Source organism: Myxine glutinosa, chromosome 10 (genome assembly GCF_964187855.1).
Source record: "Myxine glutinosa chromosome 10, kmMyxGlut1.1, whole genome shotgun sequence".
NCBI lineage: Eukaryota > Metazoa > Chordata > Myxini > Myxiniformes > Myxinidae > Myxine > Myxine glutinosa.
Window position 1 is genome coordinate 4,877,231 of NC_136270.1, and position 24,167 is coordinate 4,901,397.

Below are 24,167 nucleotides of genomic sequence, written 5' to 3' on the forward strand. Positions count from 1 at the left end.
TTTATATTGAAATATTAAATTTATGACATCGGTCAAATGGTTTGGCAGCCATATTGGATTGAAGGAAAATATTAAATAATTGTACCTCTGAAACCGCTCACCCTATCGATGCAGAATTTTACAAATATCATCTAACTAACAGCACTGTTGCAAATAGTTTGAAAATGATGTCAGAGGTCACGTGGTTTGGCAGCCATCTTTGATAGGAAAACAAACCTTATCCGATCAACACTAAACTTCTCAAACGTGATCCCCTACCCATACATATGCAGAGTGATGGCATCTACCTGTTGTGGGACTATGCGGAGGCATATTGGCCACACAGTCGCATTGTTCTAATTTTCCCCCGTCGCACCGCGGAGCAAAAGGGGGACTATGGTTTTCCCCTCCGTCCGTGTGTGCGTGCGTGCGTACGTGCACTGCAATATCTTTATAAAAGTAAGCGAAGGACCGAATTCTAATTTGGTGTGTGGGTGCAACTAGGCATATGGAAGAACCCTATTGAAAATTAGGTCGCCATGTCAAAATCCAAGATGGCTGTCACCATATCTAAACCTTGTGAGTGGAATATCTTGAAAAATAAATGAACTACTAACCTCTAATCAGGTGTGTGGGTGTATCGAGGCATAAGGAAGAAAGCTATTGAAAATTGGGTCGCCACGTCAAAATCCAAGATGGCCACCACCATATATATGTCTGAACCTTGTGAGCGAAATATCTTGGAAAAATGAACGAACTACTAACTTCTAATCTGGTGTGTGGGTGTATCTAGGCATAAGGAAGAACGCTATTGAAAATTGGGTCGCCACGTCAAAATCCAAGATGGCTGCTGCCATGTATGTCTGAACCTTGTGAGCGGAATATCTTGAAAAATAAATGAACTACTAACTTCTAATCCGGTGTGTGGGTGTATCTAGGCATAAGGAAGAACGCTATTGAAAATTGGGTCGCTACGTCAAAATCCAAGATGGCCACCACCATGTATGTCTGAACCTTGTAAGTGGAATATCTTGAAAAATAAACAAACTACTAACTTCTAATCTGGTGTGTGGGTGTGTCTCCAACCCACTCGCAAATATTATTGACTCTTCCACGTTTTCTGCGTCTTCCACTTTGTCAACTCACATCACTTCACCGACGGGGGACCTAGGCGTAACGCTTGTTTTTACCTAACATGACCTCTGATGTTTGACCTTGTGCCTCCAAAGTATAATCAATTCAGCTTTACATCAATATATATACCTGTACGAAGTTTTTGACTTGGATCCAATTTTATTCAATTTGTACACTCACTCGACCCTACGGGCGCAGCAGGAAGGGTCATGTTATTAACTTCTCTGGGTTTTATAGATTCCAGTAGATCTAGGCTTGGGCCTGTTCGTCTCGTCAACATGATAAGCATAGAATTCCTCTAGGGGTATTGGGAGTCCTCCAAATTTCTTTCAGTTTAGTGTTAAACAACAGTAGCAACTGTTTGAAAAAGTAATCATACGTGTTTGTGGTTTATATAATTTTTTTTCTTCCAGTGGAGGCGTCCCACGAAGTGTCATGAAAAGCTAATTATACACATTAACACGACATTTATCCGAGGAAAAACCCCTTGATGAGAGGGGATATTATTATTATTATTAATATTGTTTTGTAATAATATTAATATTATGCTATTATCATTAAAATATATATCATGTACCTTAAAAATGGCCTCTAAAAGGTGGTTTTATGCTGTTATCATTAGTGTTGTTATAACCCTCGCCAGAGGATAGGGTATTGCATTTGAGTGTTTGTTTGTCTGTTTGTCCGCACAGAATAAATATGATTTTATTTGCAACTGTTGGTTCGATTGACAGGAAATTTTCACCATAGGTGCAACTCCACCTGTAGAATGTTTTAATGATAATTATGATGTCATAGGTCACATGGTTCAGCCGCCATATTGGAAAAACCGAAAAACTTTGCACCTCTATATCTCCGAAAGTGCTGATTAGCAAAAATTGAGATGGCTCATTGTAAAGAACTCTCCATGGGGAATAAAATATGTTAATGATAATGTCATAGGTGCCTTCATTATGACGTCATAATTCAACAAGTACAAAACTTCATCCGATCAAGATGAAATTTCTTGAGCATAATCTCGGAATAAATTCGCTTAGAAAATAAAAATAATGATGACGTCATCGGTCACTTGGTTCGGCCGCCATATTTGTTTTAACACGAAAGCCTTAGAAAATACACCCTGGCGAGGGTTTGCAATCTCTGATTGCTCTTTTTCTTGTTTATTTTGTTATTCGAAGACCCCCTGGGAGGGGAGGTGGCAAATTAAGTTGCTACAACCTCCATCGTGTGATCGACAGACAGGCAGACAGACACCAAATTGCATATTTTAGTGTGTTTCTTTATTTCCTTGAACTGAACCAAAATGTAAGACCACATGCGTTGTTTTGTGTTTGGCAATATATACTCTACTTCCTGTGCTTATTCTTGACTGTTTTCCCTTTTGCCACCCAAACGAAACATTACATTTAAGACCTCCCTTCCTACCTGCAGAACTTAGACGAATCCCTGAAATTATTACCTCTGCCACCAAAGGTGGATGGAGGTTATGTTTTCACCCCTGTCTGTTTGTTTTTGTCCGTTTGTGAACAAAATATCTCAGTTGAGGACAGATTCGGTCGATATTTGATAGAGATGTAGCGTATGTGACAAGGACTAAATGATTAGATTTTGGTGAAGATCCGGATTCGGATCCGGCTCGTATAATTTTTAAAGTGATTCTTCACCATTGGGAGATAGGGCCAAAAATGATGCATAGCAGGATATCTCAAAAAGCTGTGGACGGATTTGGACGAAACTTAGTGGAGAGGTTGGGTATCTGACGAGGACGATTTGATTCCATTTTGGTGAAGATTTGGATATGATAAATTGTTTAATTTTTTTTTAAGTGATTTTTTCACCATTGGGAGATGGGGCCAAAAATGATACATAGCAGGATATCTCAAAGTTATGGATGGATTTGGACGAAACTTGTTGTTCAGGTTGTGTATGTGACAAGGAAGAAGCGATTCATTTTTGGTGAAGATCCGGATCTGGATCCAGCTACTATAATTTTTAAAGTGATTCTTCACCATTGAGTGATATGGTCAACCAGGTGGAGGTATGCTCTCTACTGATTGCCGTTCTCGTTTTGAAAGTGTAATCGGTTCTTATAGTTTTTGCTCAGTATTGTGATTCGTTTGTGCTGCACCTCCATGGATGTGTTTTTTTTTTTTTTCTGCCTGTTTTATTTTAACTGCTTTTTGTGTATAATTGTTGCTTTGTCACAGAGAGCAAAGGCAGAGAGAAGCTGCTGGGAAGGCACCTGTTGTTGCAAATAGTTTCCCCCGAGACCGTGACTACCGGAGGGAGGCAATGCAGGTGCAGCAAAATGTCTCCAGTCGATGTGCTGGTGAGTTTTTAAATTTGATCACTTCATTTAATTTTGAAAGTTGTGCCAGCCTTGATAAATCGGTTCTATCCTGCTCGAGGACTCGGGCCGGAGACTTTGCTCTGCCTTTTTATGTCGCAGAAATTGGCAAACCCCTGTTAACATTTGTTTGAGAAAAGTTGTCGTCCTAAAGAGCCATATGGTCAACGGTTTAAGAACGGTCAACGGTCAACATAGCAAAGGTTTAAATCCAAAGTTTTAAAGATATTGGTTATTATATGGATCTGAATGGCCAGACTTCTGTCCCAACACTCTCTGGGAGTATGTATGACAGATGCATGACCAATCATCTTTTCTTGTGCATTTTATTATTATTATAATTATTTTCTCCTCACAATAGACAAAACCAAAGCGTGCTATTTTCTAGAGTGTTGCTTATTACTTGTTTTTGTTATCAATGTCAAACTCATGTTGTCTGTAATAGGCATACTCCTCTCGTGTTTGCTTTCTTTCCTTTATTCCAATGGTGACTGAGTGCAACTGAATCCTAATAATGCTGTTGGCTGGCCGAGCTTTTGCCACAACCTGTCACCCTGAACATCCATTGGCTGATCTTTCCTTGATGACTTTGTCACTACATTGTGTCTGACCATTGTTTTCATGCCACCACCCCAGAAGGTGGCTGGAGGCATTATGTTTTCAGGTTGTCCATCCATCCGTACAGGATAAACCTCGTTTTTTTTCAACAAACGCATGTCCAATTGAGACGAAACTTTCAGGGTAGGGAGCGACACCCATGTATAATGTTTTTATGATAATTGTGGCATCATAGGTTACGTGTTATGGCAGCCATCTTGGATTTAAACGCAATAATTAAAAAATTACTTCTCGGAAACTGCTGAATGGAAAAATTTGAAACCTGCCACATTGTCAAGTACTCCCAATGGGGAACAAAAGCATGATAATGATATATCGGTGAAGTGGTGTACCAGCCAAAAATGTTTTTATCAAATTCCTTATCCTAAAAATCTGAAATTGCATGCACATGATCTATGACACATTTGTATTGAAATATTAAATGTATGACATCATAGGTCACATGGCTTGGCAGCCATATTGGATTTAACGTAAAACCCTAAAAAAAAAAATCTCCCAAACTACTGAAACGATCGACTCGAAACTTTACGTGTGTCATTGATTAGGCATGGAGATTAAAAGTTGATCACAAAAATGTCATTGGTCACATGGTGTGGGAGCCATATTGGGTTGAAGTTAAATATTAAATAATTATATCTCATAAACCGCCTACCCTCTCGATGCAAAACTTTACAAATGTCATCTAAAACCATTTTTAAAATAGTTTGAAAATGATGACATTGTAGGTCACGTGGTTTGGCAGTCATCTTGGATAGAAAAACAAACCTGATCCGATCAGCACGAATCTTCGCAAATGTAATCCCCTACCCATACATATGCAGAGTGTCCATTTTTGATGTCATGTCACGTGGTTTGGCAGCCATATTAGCTTGAAAGCCGATATTAAAAAAAAAAAAAAAAATCCCTTCTCCGAAACCGCTTCACCGATCGATGTGAAACCTGTCATGTCTGGTCAAAATGTGATGCATGAGAACAGCTGAAGGGATTTAAATGAAACTTGTTTATTTTTAGGACAGTCAACGAGGGCATCTACCCATTGCCATGGTCAAGGACTACACGGAGGCATATTGGTGACGCAGTCACATTGCTCTAATTTGTTGTTTTTCTTTATCCTTCAAAGAAATTTTTTCTCGACTTCCATCACTGGGTATAAATTAATTCTCTCCTTTGCTTTGCACCTTCTCCATATATCCCACATTCTCTTGTCTTGTATGCCACAAAGGCTGCTCTTGGCTGCCTTAACCCTATGCAATGGATAATTTACAAGCAACAATATATTAGAGAGTGTAGTTTGTCAGAACCTGCAGTTGCTTGTGCATCAAATTTTGTTTAACATCATTTGTAGGCATCAGTTTCCTCCTAAAATTGTAAGTAACATCCAGCATTTATACATGGTCTGGCGAACTTGTCAGGCTGAAGTTGGTGCTGGGACTCGGTAGCAAAAACTTGTTTCCGATCTGGCTTGGTAATTTTGGTAACGATTTGCTGGGTCCCAGATCGGCTCAGAACTAGGATAAGTTTGCAATGTTTTTTTTTTTAACATGATCGAGGGTTGTGGGAGAGCTAAAATAAAGTGTATGTAAATCTATCACATAGATGCATGGCCTTAATCTAAGCTGCATTTACAGGTATAGCAGGCCACATCACTGCTCATATTACAATACAACGATGTCCTATGCAGAAAATGATAGCGATGGATTTGTTACTTGATAATACAAACTTTCCATTCCTTTCATCCTATAATTTATATATAAAAGGAGCTGAGTTTCTCCATTACGCTTCATTCTGAAGGATGTCTGCTGTCGTAGAATCATAAAAGTGGAACCATTGGAAAGGTAACAATCAATTTACTTGATCAGAAAGTTAATAATCGATATACAGTCGGACCCCGCTATTCTATTTGCAGGTTCCGTTATTCGCGGATTCCATGTATTCACAGATGATAAAATAAAATGCGACCCGTTTCTCTATTCGCGGAAAAGTGTCCCACAAATTCGCGGGGTTTTTTTCTCCCTTCGCAGCCGTGTTCCACAAAATCACGGTTTTGTTTTTTCCTATTCCCAGCCAGATTCCGTGAATCCACGGTTTTTCAGGGGCGCAAATTTTTTTTCCCCTACGAGCCGCTGACTTGACATACAGTATTTAAAACCCCATCTTTCACCAGCCATGCATAAAGCAGCTAGACATATGCAAAAAAAACATCCGAGCCGTGAGCATGACCTGCTCCTGCGTTTGCTGCTGTGTGTTTCACGGCTTTCGCGGGATATCGATATCCCGCCATTCATACTGTGAATAGCTTCACATGATATTCATATTCCACCGTTCACAGGAAAACAATGTTTCGTGGGATATCCCGCCATTAACATTGTGAATAGCTTCATGTGATATTCCACTGTTCACAGGTAAACATTGCTTCACAGGATATCCCACAGCTGCAAAACACGTCATCCCTGTGAGTTACTGTATAGAATGAAAACACTCCACTATATCTATTAGTGCAATTAGCTGTCTCCCTTTTCCCCATTGAAACAATGGCACGACAATTCGTGGATTTTCATCGACATTCGTGGATTATTGCCGATATTCGTGGGCTTTGTTTCGCCATTTCCAGGACGTTCATCGACCTTCGCGGATTATCGTCCACATTTTCGGGATTTGCATCACCATTCGTGGATTTTGCCTCGCCGTTCGTGGTTTGGTCCTCTATTCGCGGATTTTCACAACTCGGGAATCTATCCCCCCCTTTTTCCTTTGAAACAATGCCCCGCTATTCGCGGGTTTCGCTATTCACTGATTTTCCAGGAACGTATCCCCCGCGAATAGCGGGGTCCTACTGTACTTGGAACAAAATCACAAAGTTGCCTGTTTTAAAAGCCTGTGTCCAAGTTTGAAGAAGCGCTAATGAGTTCTTCATGCGGCGGGTCGAACGGAAACATTATTATTCCACCAAAGCAGGAGCCCTTTATAAGGATACAGAAGGTGTCAACTAAATGATAATTTAGTGATATTTCTCGAAGCAGTAAGAAAAAGATATGAAAGTAACAGCAAGTCCTCACCTGGAAAAGTGCATTGTATAATGAAACAACTTGTATCGGAACGTATTTTCCCATTGCAATGTATGTTATAAGTGGGGTATGCGATCCTGGAAAAAATTGGTCCCCTCTTGGACAGCCACTGTATGGTATTTATAAACATTCAAAATTACTAATAATTATAGAATATTTAAACGATGTTCTAAACAGTGTACAGGGTGCTCACCAGTGATGGTTAGAGATATGGCTTGAGGTGGAGTCACAGGGAGGTAGGGGAGGTAGGGGAGGTAGGGGAGGTAGGGGAGGAAGGTGGTGAGGGAGTGCTTCTTTTTCTTCCTGAACATCATCATACTTGAATCAGAAACGTGATCAATGGTACATTCACCAGCATATGTTCAACAAAAAGGTAAAATGATGGTTTGACATTTGTGATGGATTCTGATTTGGATGCAATTACTTTTCCATTATATTTGCCCTCATTTCAAATACTAGGGCGTGCCCGTAAGTGCGTGCCCGTACGTGCGTGCAAAAGGAAAAAAGTTTTGAAACCACGTGCCAGAATTACGATTATTCGCAATTTAGTTTTAATGGCCAATTATTCAATTATCGCAAACGTATTTTGTCTTTTCGCAAGGACAAACAAAGAAAAGACAAGAGAACAACAACAACAATAACAACAACAACCAAAAAAACCCCCACTTCCAACCCCCAGTTCCAAAGGCCACACCGTTTTGACACCTGAAAACAAAAAAAAGTTGTGCACTTTGTTTGATAAATTATTTTCTGCACAATTTTTCTTCAATAACTAAATAAAAATAAAAATTGTTTACATGTACACACCTTTATCTCGTTAGCACCTCTTCATAAACAACATTGCTGAGGAAACGGCGCTTCTTTGTTTCCTCGTCCAAGGAAAGAATGCGGAGGCTGCTGGAGCTGCCAACCCTACTGGCCACCACGTAGAACTGACCATGGCTGAAGAAGTCTCTTGTGCAGAAGACCCCAACACGGTGTAGCGACTGCCCTTGGGATTTATTCACAGTCATGGCAAAGCAGGGTCGTACCGGAAACTGTCGACGCCGCAGAGTGAACGGGAACATGTTGTCAGATGGACTCAAGGTTATGCGTGGAATGAGCAATGTGCGTCCAGAATTGACACCCATCACAGATTTTGCAACCAACAGATTTGGAAGGATCTGATGGATGACGTACCTTGAGCCATTGCAGTGCCCGCTTTGCTGGTCAAAATTTCGTAGCAGCATGATTACCATACCCACCTTGAGAGTGATCCGATGTGGAGGCATACCAGATGGACAGAGGGTGTTCAGGAACTCAGGCGGATACAAATGATCACCCTCAGATTCGGCTGTATCTACGCTACAGCAAACATGTGCCTCCCCTGGAAATATGGTTGTCATGTAGGCATTTACCTGATCGACTTCGGAATTGGTCGGACATAGTATAACACGCTCACATAGCCACTTGGGGTTGGTAATGTTGGTGTGCAAGTCTTCGTACACCCAAGTGACAATATCCTGGAGTTTTGCACCTGGAAGAATGAGCGGTTCCCTGAGCTCAATAGCAAATTCACCCACTTCTGGATTGACAGGAATCTTCCCTTCGCCCAGATCCAACAGGAATTTTGCAAAATCAGATTCGCCCTGTTGTTCTCCAGTACCCTGCATGATCCTCATGTTTACTGTGAGACGAAGTACCTGCACTTTTCTCCACAGGTATGAGCTCTTGAAGCACCTTCCAACTATGTCAATACGGCTACCGTGTGGCACAACGGTAAGGATCTGCCTCCAGTCACCACTGAAAACCATTGTGATGCCGCCAAATGGTTCCTCTGAGGCCCGAAGCCACTGGAATGTTCGATCTGCTGCCTCCAATGCGCGACGATCCATCATTGAAACCTCATCCACCACCATTATATCCGTCATTCGTATGAGTGCTGCAGTGGTGTCATTTTCACTGATGTTGCAAGTGGACTCATCAGTGAGAATGAGAGGACACTTGGTCCTACTATGGAAGGTGGCCCCTTTAGGCAGCAGAGTAGCTGCAATACCACTTGCAGCAGTCGCAAGAGCCACTTTGCCCTTTGCTCGCACTTTGTTGAGTATATGAGACAATGTGAATGTTTTCCCAGTCCCACCACTTGCATCAACTGCGATCATCCAGCCATGACCGTGTTCCACACTCCTCATCACTGTATCGACAACAACGCGCTGCTCGTCATTAAGAAGGCACTCTGTTTGAGCGATGTGAGCCTCAAGTTCTCCTATATTGTGCCCTGTTTCGTGCTCGATGATGCGGGGAATGCGAGACTGGATATGAACTGGTTCAGGCTCAGGAAGGCCAAAGGTCTTACTAAGCGAAAAGCCGTGCCTCTCAATTTGGTCCCTCAGCTCCAGTAGCACTTCACTCACAATGCGTCCATTTGGCTCGTTCACACCTGCTGCACGCATGAAGTCCTCGCACAGCACATATTTGTGCCTTTCCCAGAACTGCAAGTGGTTGCCTCTGAGGACGAATATGAGCATGTTGGCAAATACTTCGCGGACTGCAGGGCCAAATGCGATATTTGCAGCCTCTTCCATAACAGAATCCACCTCCTGGTCATTGTCAACGATGCCATACGCAATGCAGGCTGCCAGATAGGTCTCCATGACCCTATCACCAACACGACGGAGATCCTGAAAGCATGTGGGGCCAGGCACGCGGTACAGTAGCATGCGGAGATAGTACAACTCGGCATTATGTGAGTTGACGGAAATGATGGGGAGCCGCCCAACCGTATCAGCCTTACAGTTATCCTGGAAACTCAGCCTTCTCTTCCGCAATTGAAACCTTTTCCTAAAGTAGGTGAAGTGTTGGAACACATCTGGATATAGAACATGACGCATGTGTGGATGGAGATTCATGGCTTCGGAAAAGGCGGTGAGCGTTGTCGCAGGGGGTCATGACTCCGCCACGTTCTGTACGGCACCTTCGCCATTGAACGTGATCACCTGCTCATCCTGTAGATGGAGTGCCAGCATCTCGACTGGCGGGTACTTGCTTTGAATGGGGAAATCGTATATGCGCCAGTATCCCTCAGATGCGGTGATGTATCGCCCTAGTTCGTATCGTGTCACTTCATCATGTCGTAATGCCTCTCGCATCCTCTCATGTGGCTCTAGTCTGACCAGGCACTGGTCCGGCCCCTTTTCAAGGTATTTGTACAGGTACTTCACACTGGTGACAGCACATACGATCTCAAGGTTGATGTGAGCTTCGTACCTGAGGACAATATATGGATTGTAAGGCACAACCCATGCATTGTTAACTAATATGTTAGCACCACCTCGTATAGTCTTCATGATGGGATCACCAGGTGCTGCTTCTGCACGTCTTCTGTACAGGGGATAGGAGTCATCAGAGAAGCTTGTCGTTTCTCGTAGGACTTTGGGATAGTCCTTTGTGCACTTCCGGTCTGCCATGCAAGGGCTCGCGATGTTCCATTCCCCACATGGGCCATGAATCATGTGTGATGTCACGATACGGTGTAGTTCCGGATTTGAGCGTTTGTCAGGAATCTCAGCAGAGACCACACGATCGACATCTGCTGGTGTTCTGGGCTTGTCGCGAGGTACCATGGTCAGGAGCATGTGTATATGGGGAAGGTGACGCTTTTGCGTTTCCTTCACCATCACATAAGCGTCCACATGGCCCAAGATGTCATGCTTGAGGAGGTCTGCGAGGAGTGCTTCCACCTTCATATGAAACACCCGGGCGATGATATCAGGTCTTTCGTTGGCTGACTGACCCTCAAAAAGCGATTCTTTAATTTCTGGCCACTTTGGGTTGCAGGTGAATGTTAGAAAAAAGTCAGGTTTTCCCTTGACTCGGACCAAAGCCATTGCATCCTGAAACTCTTTGGCATACCAACGTGGCGACCCATAAATTGATGGCGGCAGAATGGTGAGGCGTCCAGGTAGCACCTCAGCATCATTGTTCAACGCATCAACGATGATCTTATACTTTTCTGCCTTAATTGACTTCTGATTGCAGCGAATCCAATTGAGACGGTGTGACTCAATTTTTGCCATCATGTCGCATACGTACTGCTGTGTCAACTTTCCACCACGAAGCAGTAGATTGAAGTGATGAGTAGGATCACGTACTTGGAGATGGTAGCGGTAGAAAGATGTTGGCGTTATCCCTGCCAACTCAGTGTGGTACCCCTGGGAGCCGCAGGGTAGCAGAAGTATGTATAATAGTGGGTCATACGCTGGATGCATGGCGTCTATTGTCTGTAAACCTCCTCCTCTGAGGTGAACACCGACTGCCAGCCTTCCAAACTGCTCTGTTGTCGTTGCCCCTGGAGCAATGACAGCCACATCGCTGTCTGGTGAGGGAAGGTTGATGGTACCATGATGAAGGTCTCGGCGCCGCGTGCGACCTGTTAACACAATTTTCAGTTCATTGGCGCTATCATTATGAACCACATACTCAATGGCTGATTTGAATTGCTGGACGTATGGGTTGCACTCATGAATGGCCTGTTGTGCTCTTAGCAAAAACTGCTCATTCAGGCTACTGTTCGAGGTGTGGGCACGACGATAATCCAGCTCATGGACTGGATCGTGAAAGTAGATCTGGGCAAAGCATGGGGTACAACCCAGATCGGCAAGAGGAGCACCAATGTAATGGTAAACCTTGCCTTGTATGCGCACTCCAGGATTAAAGCCAGGCATACCTATCTCTCGGACACCGATACTTGCCATTGCCAGCGCGTTGTTGTACTGTTTCGCATGCTTCACAAAGTGCTGGTTAAGGAAAAGGTTTTTAATAGCATCTGGAGGCTGTGATGGAATTGAGCCGGGTTTTGGATTCGTAGGATCATGCTTAAGGTCGACCTTACCGTAGTTGCAGCAAAATCCTCTCCTCTCCTCGTTCCACACAAAAGCATCACAATGTGAGCATTTAGGGCATTGAAATAATGAGGTCCTGCTCAGCGCGTGCCTGTACTCAACGTGAAGTTCCTCTCGGAAAAAATCGTTGTTATCGTATCGAGCAAGGTTGCGATTCTCACGGTGAGCCTGCTCTAGTCTCGCACGGTGCACGTCCTGATGGCGCAGGGCATCCCTCACTTGCCGGTCTTCTCGCTGGTGAGGGATTTCTTCTGCACGACGCCTTGCCTCACCTTCAGTGTTGTCTGCCAAGCGTGCAGCTCGATCTTCATCTGTTTCAGCTGCATGACGCCTTGCCTCGCGTTCAGTGGTGTCTGCCAAGCGTGCAGCTCGATCTTCATCTGTTTCAGCTGCACGACGCCTTGCCTCGCGTTCAGTGGTGTCTGCCAAGTGTGCAGCTCGATCTTCATCCGTTTCAGCTGCACGACGTCTTGTCACACGCGTAGCGTCGCGTGCCAAGCGTGCAGCTCGATCTTCATCCGACTCAGCAGCACGACGTATTGTCACACGCGTAGCGTCGCGTGTCAAGCGAGCAGATCGTTCTTCATCTGACTCAGTAGCACGATGTCTTGTCACGCGCGTAGCGTTGCGTGTCAAGCGAGCAGATCGTTCTTCATCTGACTCAGTAGCACGACGTCTTGTCACGCGCGTAGCGTTGCGTGTCAAGCGAGCAGATCGTTCTTCATCTGACTCAGTAGCACGACGTCTTGTCACGCGCGTAGCGTTGCGTGTCAAGCGAGCAGATCGTGATACGTCAGATTCCATTGCGCGTGCAAGACGCGCAGCTTCGTTCCTTCGCTCTCGTAAACGACGACTGGATTGGGGCATTGTGTTTATCTATGCGCAAGATAAATGATAGGAACACAGAAATTCGTCACTTTCCGTAAGTCCGGAAGTTAAGAACTCATCCGGAAGTTTGCTTATCGCAGTTACGATTATTCGCAATTTAGTTTTAATGGCCAATCGCAAACGTATTTTATCTTTTCGCAAGGGAAAACAATTTAGTTGTAATGGCCAATTATTCAATTATCGCAAACGTATTTTATCTTTTCGCAAGGGAAAACAAAGAAAAGAGAAGAGAACAACAACAACAAAAAAAATAATAATTTTTGACACCACGTGTCAGAAACGACCACAGAATACGGAGCAAGAAAATATAGGCGAATGTGAGAGACCATAACTTGGGAAGCACAAATTCTCAATATTAAGTTATTAACCTATCATCTTTAATAGAACTATAATAGACCAATTAAACTAACGGTTGTTTTTATTTTCTTGTTTTTGGCAAAGTTAACATCCAGAGAGGCTGTGTATAGGCCAATCCCCCCCCCCCCTCTATTTACATGAAATGGTTTGGTCCATTCGCAAAGCCAAAGCGAACGGCTTGCGAGTACGGTGACCATACCTTGGGAACCACTTGTCCGATTAATTTCAAACATTGAAAAGGCACATCCTCGGGTCCCCAGCAATATACCTGGCAAGTTTCAAGTATATCGGACCGGTAGTTGTCGAGAAACAGCGGTCGCATACATACATACAGACAGACAGACACACACACACACACACAGAGATTACTGGAATTATAGATAGATGTTAATGTTTCTTTTTCGCTTGAGCAACACCAGGTACTCCAGCTATAAACACTTATATACTTTATTTGGGGTACAAATAAAAATACAACTTTGTCTCGGGGGGGGGGGGGGGGTAACATAGGCTATGTGGCCGTGGCCTCATGTGGGGGTGTGAGGGACAGAGGGGCGTAGATTCTCTATGTAAAGGTGTGCCGTGTAGCGCCACCTGGTGATGGTGGCAGAGGGTATTACAGTTTCCATTGCTACCTTGGCAATACTGAGGTTAAAGCACTCTCTGCCTGGGTAATTTTTCCTCCTTCCCTTCCTCCCTCTCCCCCCCTCCCACCCTCCCACCCCCAAAAAGGGAGGGACCTGTCAAAGCCGCCCCCTCCCCCCAAAAGTTGTACGAGTATATGTAGTATATCTTTCCCATCCATCTCTCCTCACCTGCCCCTCCCCTCCCCCTTCCACTCCCCCCATTCCTTTCCTCACCCCTCCCTCTACTGCTTCCCCCACCCCCCTCCACCTGCAATGCCGGGTACTCCTGCTAGTAAGGAATAAAATAATAATAGTGCTCAATAATTAACAAGCAAATCCATGCCATGGGATTACTTAAGACCGTACACGATAGTGCTAGGTTACATGTTACCAGTGGTAGTCCCAAAAGGCTGACTGGAAGGGTTTTAAGGATTAAGGGTAAAGGACACAAACAGGCATGAAGAACTAATGTTATAACGTGTTAAATAAGGTCTTTATAAGACGTTGCATCAACAGCGGTGAACGTGCGGCAAAAAAATAGTATGACCTTCACAATCTTTATTTTATTTCAATTTAATTTTACACTTGAACTCTGTCCAACACAAATCACCTTTTTGGCACTTTTCAAAATCCTTTCGTTTCGAAGTAGTTGGACAAAATATGGCATTTTACATCGTCACGACCAATCAAATTTGCCTCTCCTCCAACCTGCCAATATGCTTGCTTCTCAACAAGACAGCGTGGGATACGGTGTTCTATGAACTGTTTAGTTATTTTGTGCATCCCTTTTCCCTGCCCTCAAACCTCCATCGTAAATGAAGCTTGCTGCATTTGTTTTGGAGTAATATTTGTTGCTTGTCTTGTTTAGGAATGGTAATTATAATAATTAATTAATTAATTAATCAATTATTATATTTTAATGGTAATTATGTCCTTGGCAGTGATGTATCGTTTTGGGTAATTATTTATTTGTTCTGCTGTGCTTGCTTTTTACTATTTCTAAAAAATGATGTTCTATGTATTTGCATGTAGATACTTTTTTCCATTCAGATCTTAAGGAATAAAGGATCTAAAAAGTGCAGGAAAATCCAGCCGATATCTCCTCAGCCGTTCGTGGTGTGTTCCCATGTGGACAGGGTTTCGGAGCCCTTCTTGCGACAATGTATTAACCTTCCAGACTTAAGTTTCCTCTTGACCCTTAAGTATTGCCTGTTGTGCCCCATTCCCTTCACTCTCTTCTTTGCTATATTTAATTGTTTTCCCCTTCCAGTGGTGTAGTTTGTTTTATATAAAGACTAATGCGAGTTTTCCTTGAGGTGTTTGTGCATTACTTGATTATTTATATAATTTACATGCATATGACTCACAGGGGATGGCAAGCAGTCGGCAGTGCCAGTGCACACAGTGCTCTCACAGACAAGCAGGCACAATGATCGTGACTACCGACTGCCTCGAGGGGACACAACGGTTGTCTCAGGGACTGCCCCGAGTCAGGCTACCCCAATTAGCCTCAAGGCAAACCCTGTATCACTGGGTTGTAGCACTACAAGCCCGGTGTCAAGCAGCCCTTTTGGATTGTCATCTGAACAAGTTAAGAAAATCTCAGATGCCAATGGAGCCCTTCCTCTTCCCAGGCCTCAAACTTCCCACTCAACAGGCCTTCTTCCAAGACCAGAAAAAAGAGGTATAAGGATGGGGGCTGATATTTCCATGTAAAATTAAAGTGTCTTTTATCCAATTAAACTGGGGGAATTGTGGATCATTTCCTTTGAAGAGGAGTTTTCATATTTACTTGTAGTATTGTATTTGCAGGTTTTTATTTTATTTTCAATTTCCTGTCTTGGCTAAAGGATTTTCTAGAAACAGGTTAAAATTTGTTCAGTGGCCATGTCATTTGGTGAACTTGAAAGCTACATTTTCTGCTGAAATTGAAGTGATAATTTTTGTTGCATGTTTTTATTACAATTTGGTGGTTTATTGTGTGCAATTTGCATGTTTTATTAAAAGCCAAAATGATGAATATCATTCGTAAGTATTTTTCCCTAAAACTACTTTTAGTTCAATCAATCGGTCATTTTATTTTATTGAGCCTGGTGTTGGCTTGGCGTTCCGGGTGCTGGCTTGGGATCCTAGGATCCCGAGTTTGAATCCTGGTCGATCGCTGAATTAATGCCAGGGGGGTTGACTCAGCCTGTCATCTTTCCGAGGTCGGAAAATTGAGTATCAGCTTGCTGGGATGAATGATCCCGATGTGTACGCCGATTTAGAATAGGTACACCGTATCCCTGCGCATCGTAAGAGGCGACTAAGGGTTGGCGTCAGGAAGGGCAACTGGCCATAAAAGCATTGCCTCAAACAGGAAACCATGATTGTCATGGGGCCCGCAAGGCTAACCCCTGCTCTAGCGGGGAAAAATGGCCTTAAAACGATCATTCATTCAATCGGTCATTTTATTATAGTATTTCAGACAATTGGCGCTTTATGAAGAAGAGGTGAGAAAAGTGCAAAATTAAGAAAAAGCAATTGTAAAACGATGAGGGATTTTAAAAGTGTAACCATTTTCCCTGCTAGAGCGGGGGTTAGCCTTGCGGTCCCCATGACAATCTTCTCCATTTTGCCCTATTTTCTGCATCTCTCCTTGTTAACCCCCTTGCCCGCCTTTCTTCTTCCACCATCTTTAGCCAAGTCTTTCTCGGTCTTCCCCGTCCTCTACTACCTTCTACATGCATTTCCATCACTTCTCAACCAGTCACTTTCATCCTTCCTCAACACATGACCAAACCATCTTAACCTGTTCCTCTTCACAGCATCAATCACAGGCTCTATTCCCATCATCTTTCGCAATTCATCATTTGTCTTCCTCTCTCTCAACATCCATCGATCCATTTGCATTTCCACCCTTTCCAACCTTCGTTGCTGCTCTACGTTCATTACCCATGTCTCGCTCCCATAAATCATAACACTTCTCACACATGCAGCATACACCTTTCCCTTCAGCTTCAATGACACTCCCCTCCTCATCAGCACGCCACTCAGTTCCCGAAACTTCTTCCATGCACATCTCACTCCAGCAACCGTTGCCGAGTCTGATCCACCTTCTCCATTCAGCATGTCTCCGAGGTAGCAAAATGTTTTCACACCTTCCAGCTTCACGCCATGTCCAAGATCCAATTCAATATTTCCTCCATCTGCAGCTCCCTCTGTGCACACCTTACATTTGAATGTAGCTGCCACACTGGTTAATGACCCTCTCAGACCACTACATTTTTGATGAACCCACTCAGCGCACATTGTACATTGAATGGAGTTCACTCCGACACCCTTCCTACAAACAGCACAGGGCCACTTCCCAGTTCTTCCACCTCACCATATGCTTTACCACTTGCCATCACCTTCGTCTTTCCGATATTCACCTTCAGGCCTTTTGTCTCCATACATTCCTTCCACTTGTTCATCTTTTCCTTCAGTCCATCCACACTTCCCGCAATCAACACCAGATCATCTGCATACAACAACTCCCATGGTAAACCCTTCGTTACGTTCTGAGCCAGCACCTCCATCACAGCTACAAATAGTAGTGGACTTAGTACCGACCCCTGATGCACTCCCACCTTCACCTCAAACTCACCACTGTACCCGTTCTTCGTCCTTACAGCTGTGCGCGCTCTTTTGCACATTGCCATCACTACTCTGATCAACCATTCCTCCACTCCTAACTTCCTCAATGCCCATGTCAATACTTTGCGTGGAACCCTATCGAATGCTTTCTCCAGATCAACAAACCCAAGGAACAACTTCTTCCTCTTCTCCATGTACTTCTCCTGCAACTGCCTCACAATGAAAAGCGCGTCTGTCGTTTCTCTTCCTGGCATAAGTCCAAACTGCATTTAGTCGATCTTCACTTTCTTCCTTATCCTCCTCTCCAACACCCTTTCCAATACCTTCATTCCATGCTCCAATAACTTTATCGCTCGGTACGAGCCACACTCCAGAGGGTCACCTTTCCCCTTGTATAGAGGGACGAGGGTACTCAGTTCCCAATCCACTGGAATGTGACCTTCTTTCACCACCAGATTACATATCTCTGTCATTCTCTTCACACCCCAACTTCCTGCTGCCTTCAACATATCTCCCACATCTCCCGTCGGCTCTCCCGCTTTTCTACTCTTCATTGCTTTTATCGCTTCCTCAACTTCCTTCTCAGTTATCTTCTCTGCCGGTCCTAAAACTGGGTTACTCTCTATGTTGCCATCCCATTCATTCTCTGTATTCAACAGCATTTCCATATATCTTTTCCATCTTCCTTTAATTCCATCTGGGTCGACAACGATTTGTCCCACTTCATCCTTCAAGCAACTCACCCCCATCACATCACACCTCTCTTTCGCTATCTGCTTTGCAATCCTGAATACTGCTCTCTGACCCTCTTCCGAATCCAAGGGTTCTCCGAACATTTTCCTGCATGCCTCCTGCGCCTTTGCTACCTCTTTCTTTGCAGCCTTCTTGGCTGCCTTATAACTTTCATGCTCTGCTGTTTCTGCTCCCGTACCCTTCGCCTTCTGCCACTCCTTGAACTTCTTCCTCTTCTCGTCAATCTTCTTTCCAACTTCATCATCCCACCACCTTTTGTCCATCCACATACCTCACCAACGGCTCCCAACAGACTAGCTTTCATTGACATCCAACCACTTTCAAGCTCAACCACATCATCCTCTACCCTACTCAGCCTCTCTTTTAATGCCTCCCTCACTGTCACCTCTTTCAACGTCCACACCTTCATTCTCGGTTGGTACTTCACCCGCCGAGCTCTCCTCGCACCTTTCACCCTTATGTCGCAGACAACCAAGTGGTGCTGTGAAACAGCCTCGTCCCCCGGGGTCACCTTTGTGTCCCGGAGGTGCCCCCTATCTCGCCTACGCACCATCAGGTAGTCAACGGTTGTCGTCGACCCACCTGACGTGTATGTAACAAGCTTATTATCCTCTTTCTGGAACTGAGTATTACAAATCAGCTCCATCAGCAAACTCCAAAATCCTTTCACCTTCTCCATTTCTCACACCATATCCGTGACCCTCATGAACTCCCTCAAAACCATCCATACTCCTTCCCACATGTCCATTTAGGTCTCCTACCACAACAACTTCCTCATCTTTCACGTTTTCCATCAGCTTCTCTATCGCACACCAGAACTTGTCCTCTTCATCGCTCCGACCAACCTGCGGAGCATATCCCGAGATGACGTTCACCAAGAGCTTTCCAATCATCATTTTCACCATCATCAACCTATCACTCACTCTAGTCACACTCACCACACTGTCTACAATCTCCTCAGAAAACAGGACACCAACACCATTCACGCCCTCCGGGCACCCTTGCCACATAAACTTGTATTTCTGTCCCTGCCTACCCTTCACCATTCTCACACCACTTCCCTTCCATCTCGTCTCTTGCACACAACATATGTCCACTCTTCTTCTGACCAATACTTCCACCACTTCTCTTGATCTCCCTGTCATTGTCCCTACATTCCATATCCCAAATCTCAGAAACCGATCTCCACTTCGGGCTGTACCCTGCCCATATGTAGTTGTAATTGTCATGGTTCTCTTTGTGAGGCAATGTTTTTATGGCCGGATGCCCTTCCTGACGCCAACCCTCTTAGTCGTCTCTTACGACACGCAGGGATACGGTGTACCTATTCTAATCCAGGGTATACACTGGGAAACGTTGAAAACATGGAAATTCTGGGGGGGGGGGGGGGGGGGTCGGCGTCAGCATCACGGCTGCGGTTTAAACATATTTTAATAATTTTTTAACAAAACCATGAAAAATAATCTGGGAAAAGTCTCTAAGTGAGGACGTGGATTTGAGAAAGAAGGAGCAGAGGTGGAAGAAAAACGAGATATAGGGGGCGGGGCACAAGTCAAGACGAGGAGGAGAGCGAACAAGCACGTGTCCGGGAGGAGAGAAAGAATTAATAAAGAATTTTTTTTGTTTATTTGTTTGTTTTGTTTTTAAAACGTTGGACAAAGGGTAAGATGTTCGTGAGAGGGAGGGGGGAGAAAAGAAAATCAAAGAAACAAGCAGGCCGCGCATGAGGTGCGAACAAAAAACGACTAATTACACACATGTGCAATTCATGTGCAATCATGAACCTGTGCAAAAATAAAATAAATGAGTTCCACAGTTGATTAGATCTGAAGTCTACTCGATTGCCAAAGTCTCTATCCTTGTGTGAAGAACTACCTGGATATTTGTGTTATTTGTCTGCACTTGACTTTCTTGGAAGGGTGCAAGGTGCAATTGGATCACCAATCTATTTATGTTTGGATTTCAAGGTTATCGGCATTATTTGAAAAGCAATACTTTGGTGTAGTCATTGAAGTGCTTTGAGATTTGGAATAATGTGATCAAACTTCTGAGATTAAACTTGGAGCCTGGCAATCATATTCTTAATGAGTTGTAAGGGCTTGAGAGAGGAGGCATGCAAGCCTGATAACAGTGGGTTTCTGCAATCCAAGCATGGCGTTGAGAGCACGGACCGAAGCTTCAGCATTCTCCGATTTGAGCATGCGCCAATTTTGGCAAACATGGGTAATTGAAGAAAGTAGGTTTACAGACTTTAGCTATATTTGTGGAACACAGGAAAGAGTTGCGTTCCCAGTGACACCGAGATACAAGACCATTGAAGTCGAGGTCGGGAAGTGATCCCAAAGTTTCACTGTCTGGGATTGAAGTTATTTTAAGGATTAATGAAGGGCCAAAGGCTATCATGCCAGCCTTATTAGCATTGAATTTGGAGAAGAAAAAAAATTGGCTATCCATTTTTGAATTTCAGAAGAGATAGGATTTCAGAATGCATAAAATTTTACTAAGCAGATTCAGATAAAGAGAATGGATTGAAGATGGTCACAAAAAAAAGAAGCAACATCTTTTAAATAAAATTAACTATGTTCAGTTTTTTCAGTCATGTGTAGGCAAGTCATCGCTTTTGAGTAAAAAAACCTTCCAAGTCATCGCTTTTGAGTAAAGTAACCTAATCAGGAAAGTGGACATGCAGCATCATGTTACAAATATCTTCACCTGAACTGAGTGATCCCTGACATTCACATACCAATCGCACCTCCCACAGAATCCGCGTACATGTTTGTGCACCGACCCGTGTCAATGCCCTCTATAAATTTGGTATTAACAAGGAACTTCTTTTCAACACCAATATCTTTCCAGAATGACCTGCAAAGAGCAGGCAACCATTAAATTTTGACCTAGACAATTGGGAACCGCCTTCATGCCAGTGGTATGAAGTACAGGTGACCGACCACTGCTCTGCATCCCTCTCATACAGCACTATTGATAGCGGTGCCTACTGCAACATCATAACTAGAGGGTGAACTGTTGGTACCTTGCCATTTTCATGGATGCATCTACATTCTGCCTAAAGTTTAACGATGGAAGTGCTAAAGAGGAGCTGGGGATTGGTTATTGTGCCATTAAGCAGTTTGATTGGTTTGGTGGCATTGAAGATTGCCGAAGAACTGATCTTGCAAGCATTCGATGGATGCTATGAATCACATGGATAAGATAATTACCTCTATAGTTGTCTTTGGGCCAAATGAAAAGTCCAAATGATGGTTTGTTCTGTAAATATATATGAGCCGACACTGTTCTAAACAGTTTCCGCTGTCACAGAATAATACAAATGGTACCGTTGGGAAGGTAATGATCGATTTACTTGGAACAAAAAATTGTGCATTTAATCACAAACTTGCCTGTTTTAAAAGCCCGTGTTTCCAGGATTGAGGAAGAAGAAGCAGGATCTCAAGCTTTAATGCAGCGGTTCCAACGGTAACATTTATTATTCTACCACAGCAGGAACTCTTTAGAAGGACATGGGAGGATCACACAATTCCATATGTTAATACTTCTCAAAGCAAAAGAAAAAAATGCACAGGAGATTACAAACAACCACCGCCATGGCGACAACGATTAAGTGTTGTAAAAGATCCTTTTTCGCGTGTTTCACTTCATTTTACAACCTCGTTGACACCCACAGGGAGACGTGCAATATGCTTGAAGTACAGCATGCTGTCTTTTGATTGAACCCGTCAGCGAAGCACTGGGAGGCATGCCTAGTATTGTTGTAAACAAGGTAAAATTATTGATGTTTACAGCCATAAAACACAATGGCACTAAAAGCCAGCACAATTGAATAATGATGCATTTGCTTGAGAATTGTACTTTGTAAACCGTGTATTGTCACGTTTACTATTCCATGGTGGACTAACAATTCGACGAGCAAGTGCATGCGATGACAAGTTTGTGTTGATTATTCAAATATGAAATAACTCAAACTTGACCAGAAGGTACTGTCGGACTTTATCATGACACGCACTCAGAATACGTGGAGCATCTGTTGGCCTGGCTGGCACGACGCCAATGTGCTCCTGGAGACTAAGCACAAAAGAACGTTCAACTTTTGAAGCGAATGTCATTTAGAAGACTCCATTGCCATGGAAATTGAGTGTACTGGGGCAAGATAATTTTGTCACCAGCCAGCAGCACGGTCGGGTAATTTAAAGCAATTGATTTTAAAATTCTACTTGTGGCAACATCCATGTAGTTGAATTTTTTAAGTTGGAAACATTATTTGCAGTCTCTGTGTAAGCAGAAAAGAAATAATGCGCCGATGTTGATGTCGGTTTCTCATTGTGTTGGGATTTTGAAAACGCTGTTCGGTGGGTTTCAGGATGGAATATATTCACAATTTGTGGTAAGCAGAATTGCGAGGTTATCTTCACTTTCTTTCATGGTTGTGCTGCCATGTAGTCACAATTTTAGCAGAAGGTTGTTTTTGTTGGAAAGGCCCCCCAGTATTTATTTTGATTCTTAATAAGGTAAAAAGTACTGGGTCTGCATAATGTACCAAATATAAATTATTCGAAGCAATTTGAGAAAAACAATGGCTTTTGCCTTATTGAAAGATGCCACTATTTTAAAGTGATATTGAGCTCTTGGAGCATTTTCTTTGCCCTGTTTCCAAATTGGTAAAATGTTGGTTTGACGGCTTTGCCTTATTTAGAACCTTTACCCATTGTATTCATCTCGCCCCCATGAGACTTTATAAATGGTGACTTTTCAATGGGTGATGAAATGATACTCAAATTATCTTTGCCAAAAAGGTTGCCTTCTTTTCACGCTTTATTCTGCCATACGTCGATTGCACATTTTTGCGTTTGTTTCAGACGCCGCTGTGGAAAAGCCCCTCACCTCATCCTCGGCTTCGGCCCCCTCTTCTTCTGCCACATCCTCACGGCTAACACCCGGCCAAGCGGCCACCCCATCACAGGCAGGTGTTGCACTGCCAAGCCAGGACCCTGCTGTGCTGCGTCAGATCCTGCCAGGCCTTCAGACTTCGCCCCAGCTCAGTCCTAGCCTTGAGCGCCTGCAGGAAGGTACAGCAAAATGTAATTTTTTTTGGTATCTTGGCTATCACTCATTCTTGCCTTGTGTTTTACCAATGACCATTTGACAGCCACTTGCTTTCCATTGGTAAATTTGATTTGCTGTTTTTCATTTTAGGGAAATGTAAAGCAAAATGCAATTAAAATGACTAAAAACTGACATTTTCTAGATTTGGTTCACTTTACTTTCACAGCCTTCACACAGACCATTTCCAAAATCCTTCTTGCCGCTGCTCCAAATCTCCTGCCTCAACCTAAACAGACATCACAGCAAGGTAATTACCGTTTTGGGGGTTGCACTTGCTTTTTGAGCCAGTGTCTCCTACAGCATGCATGTGCAGTACGTATCATCTGTTCATCTGTGCTTCTCTTACAGCACATCAGCAGAGTCAATCCCCCATGTCCCTTGCCTCAGATGCATCTTCCCCTCGCTCACACGTCTCTCCAAGGATGAGCACCCCTCAGACGAATGTGGGCACTTTGAAAACTCACGCAAACCTTTGCCAAACCAAGGTATGTTTCAGGAGAGCCTTTTCACTTCAACATTAAAAGTTATTTTGCTAAACTCCAGAAGAGGTTTAACATGCAACATTTTCGATTGATTGGCACGTGATGCAAACCTGTAACCTCTGGGTTAGTATTGAAGTGCTACTTCCACTACTTCAACGTAATCCAATCGGCCTACACCAATATGTATCTTAAATAGTAGATACTATATCATCCAACATTGCTAGGGTTGCTCTCGTTTACTTTTTCATAAAGAACCTAGTTGCATAGAAAAGTGTGCCATGCTATCTGCTATGCAGTTAGTA

The 24,167-nt window shown here is 43.6% G+C and overlaps 1 protein-coding gene across 14 annotated transcripts in view; it reads left to right on the forward strand.

Moving 5' to 3' along the window:
• The window catches only part of WAC (WW domain containing adaptor with coiled-coil), a 98,993-nt gene that overhangs the window by 19,360 nt on the left and 55,466 nt on the right, over window positions 1-24,167 (forward strand). For 11 of the 14 annotated variants that reach the window (XM_068127144.2, XM_068127146.2, XM_068127152.2 and 8 more), the window contains 5 exons: window positions 3,321-3,442; window positions 15,264-15,578; window positions 23,137-23,346; window positions 23,550-23,630; window positions 23,732-23,868. In XM_068127144.2, the coding sequence (XP_067983245.1) occupies window positions 3,321-3,442; window positions 15,264-15,578; window positions 23,137-23,346; window positions 23,550-23,630; window positions 23,732-23,868 (865 nt within the window). The remainder of the gene's footprint in view (window positions 1-3,320; window positions 3,443-15,263; window positions 15,579-23,136; window positions 23,347-23,549; window positions 23,631-23,731; window positions 23,869-24,167) is intronic. The other 3 variants (XM_078785260.1, XM_078785269.1, XM_078785267.1) reach the window with 1 other exon arrangement.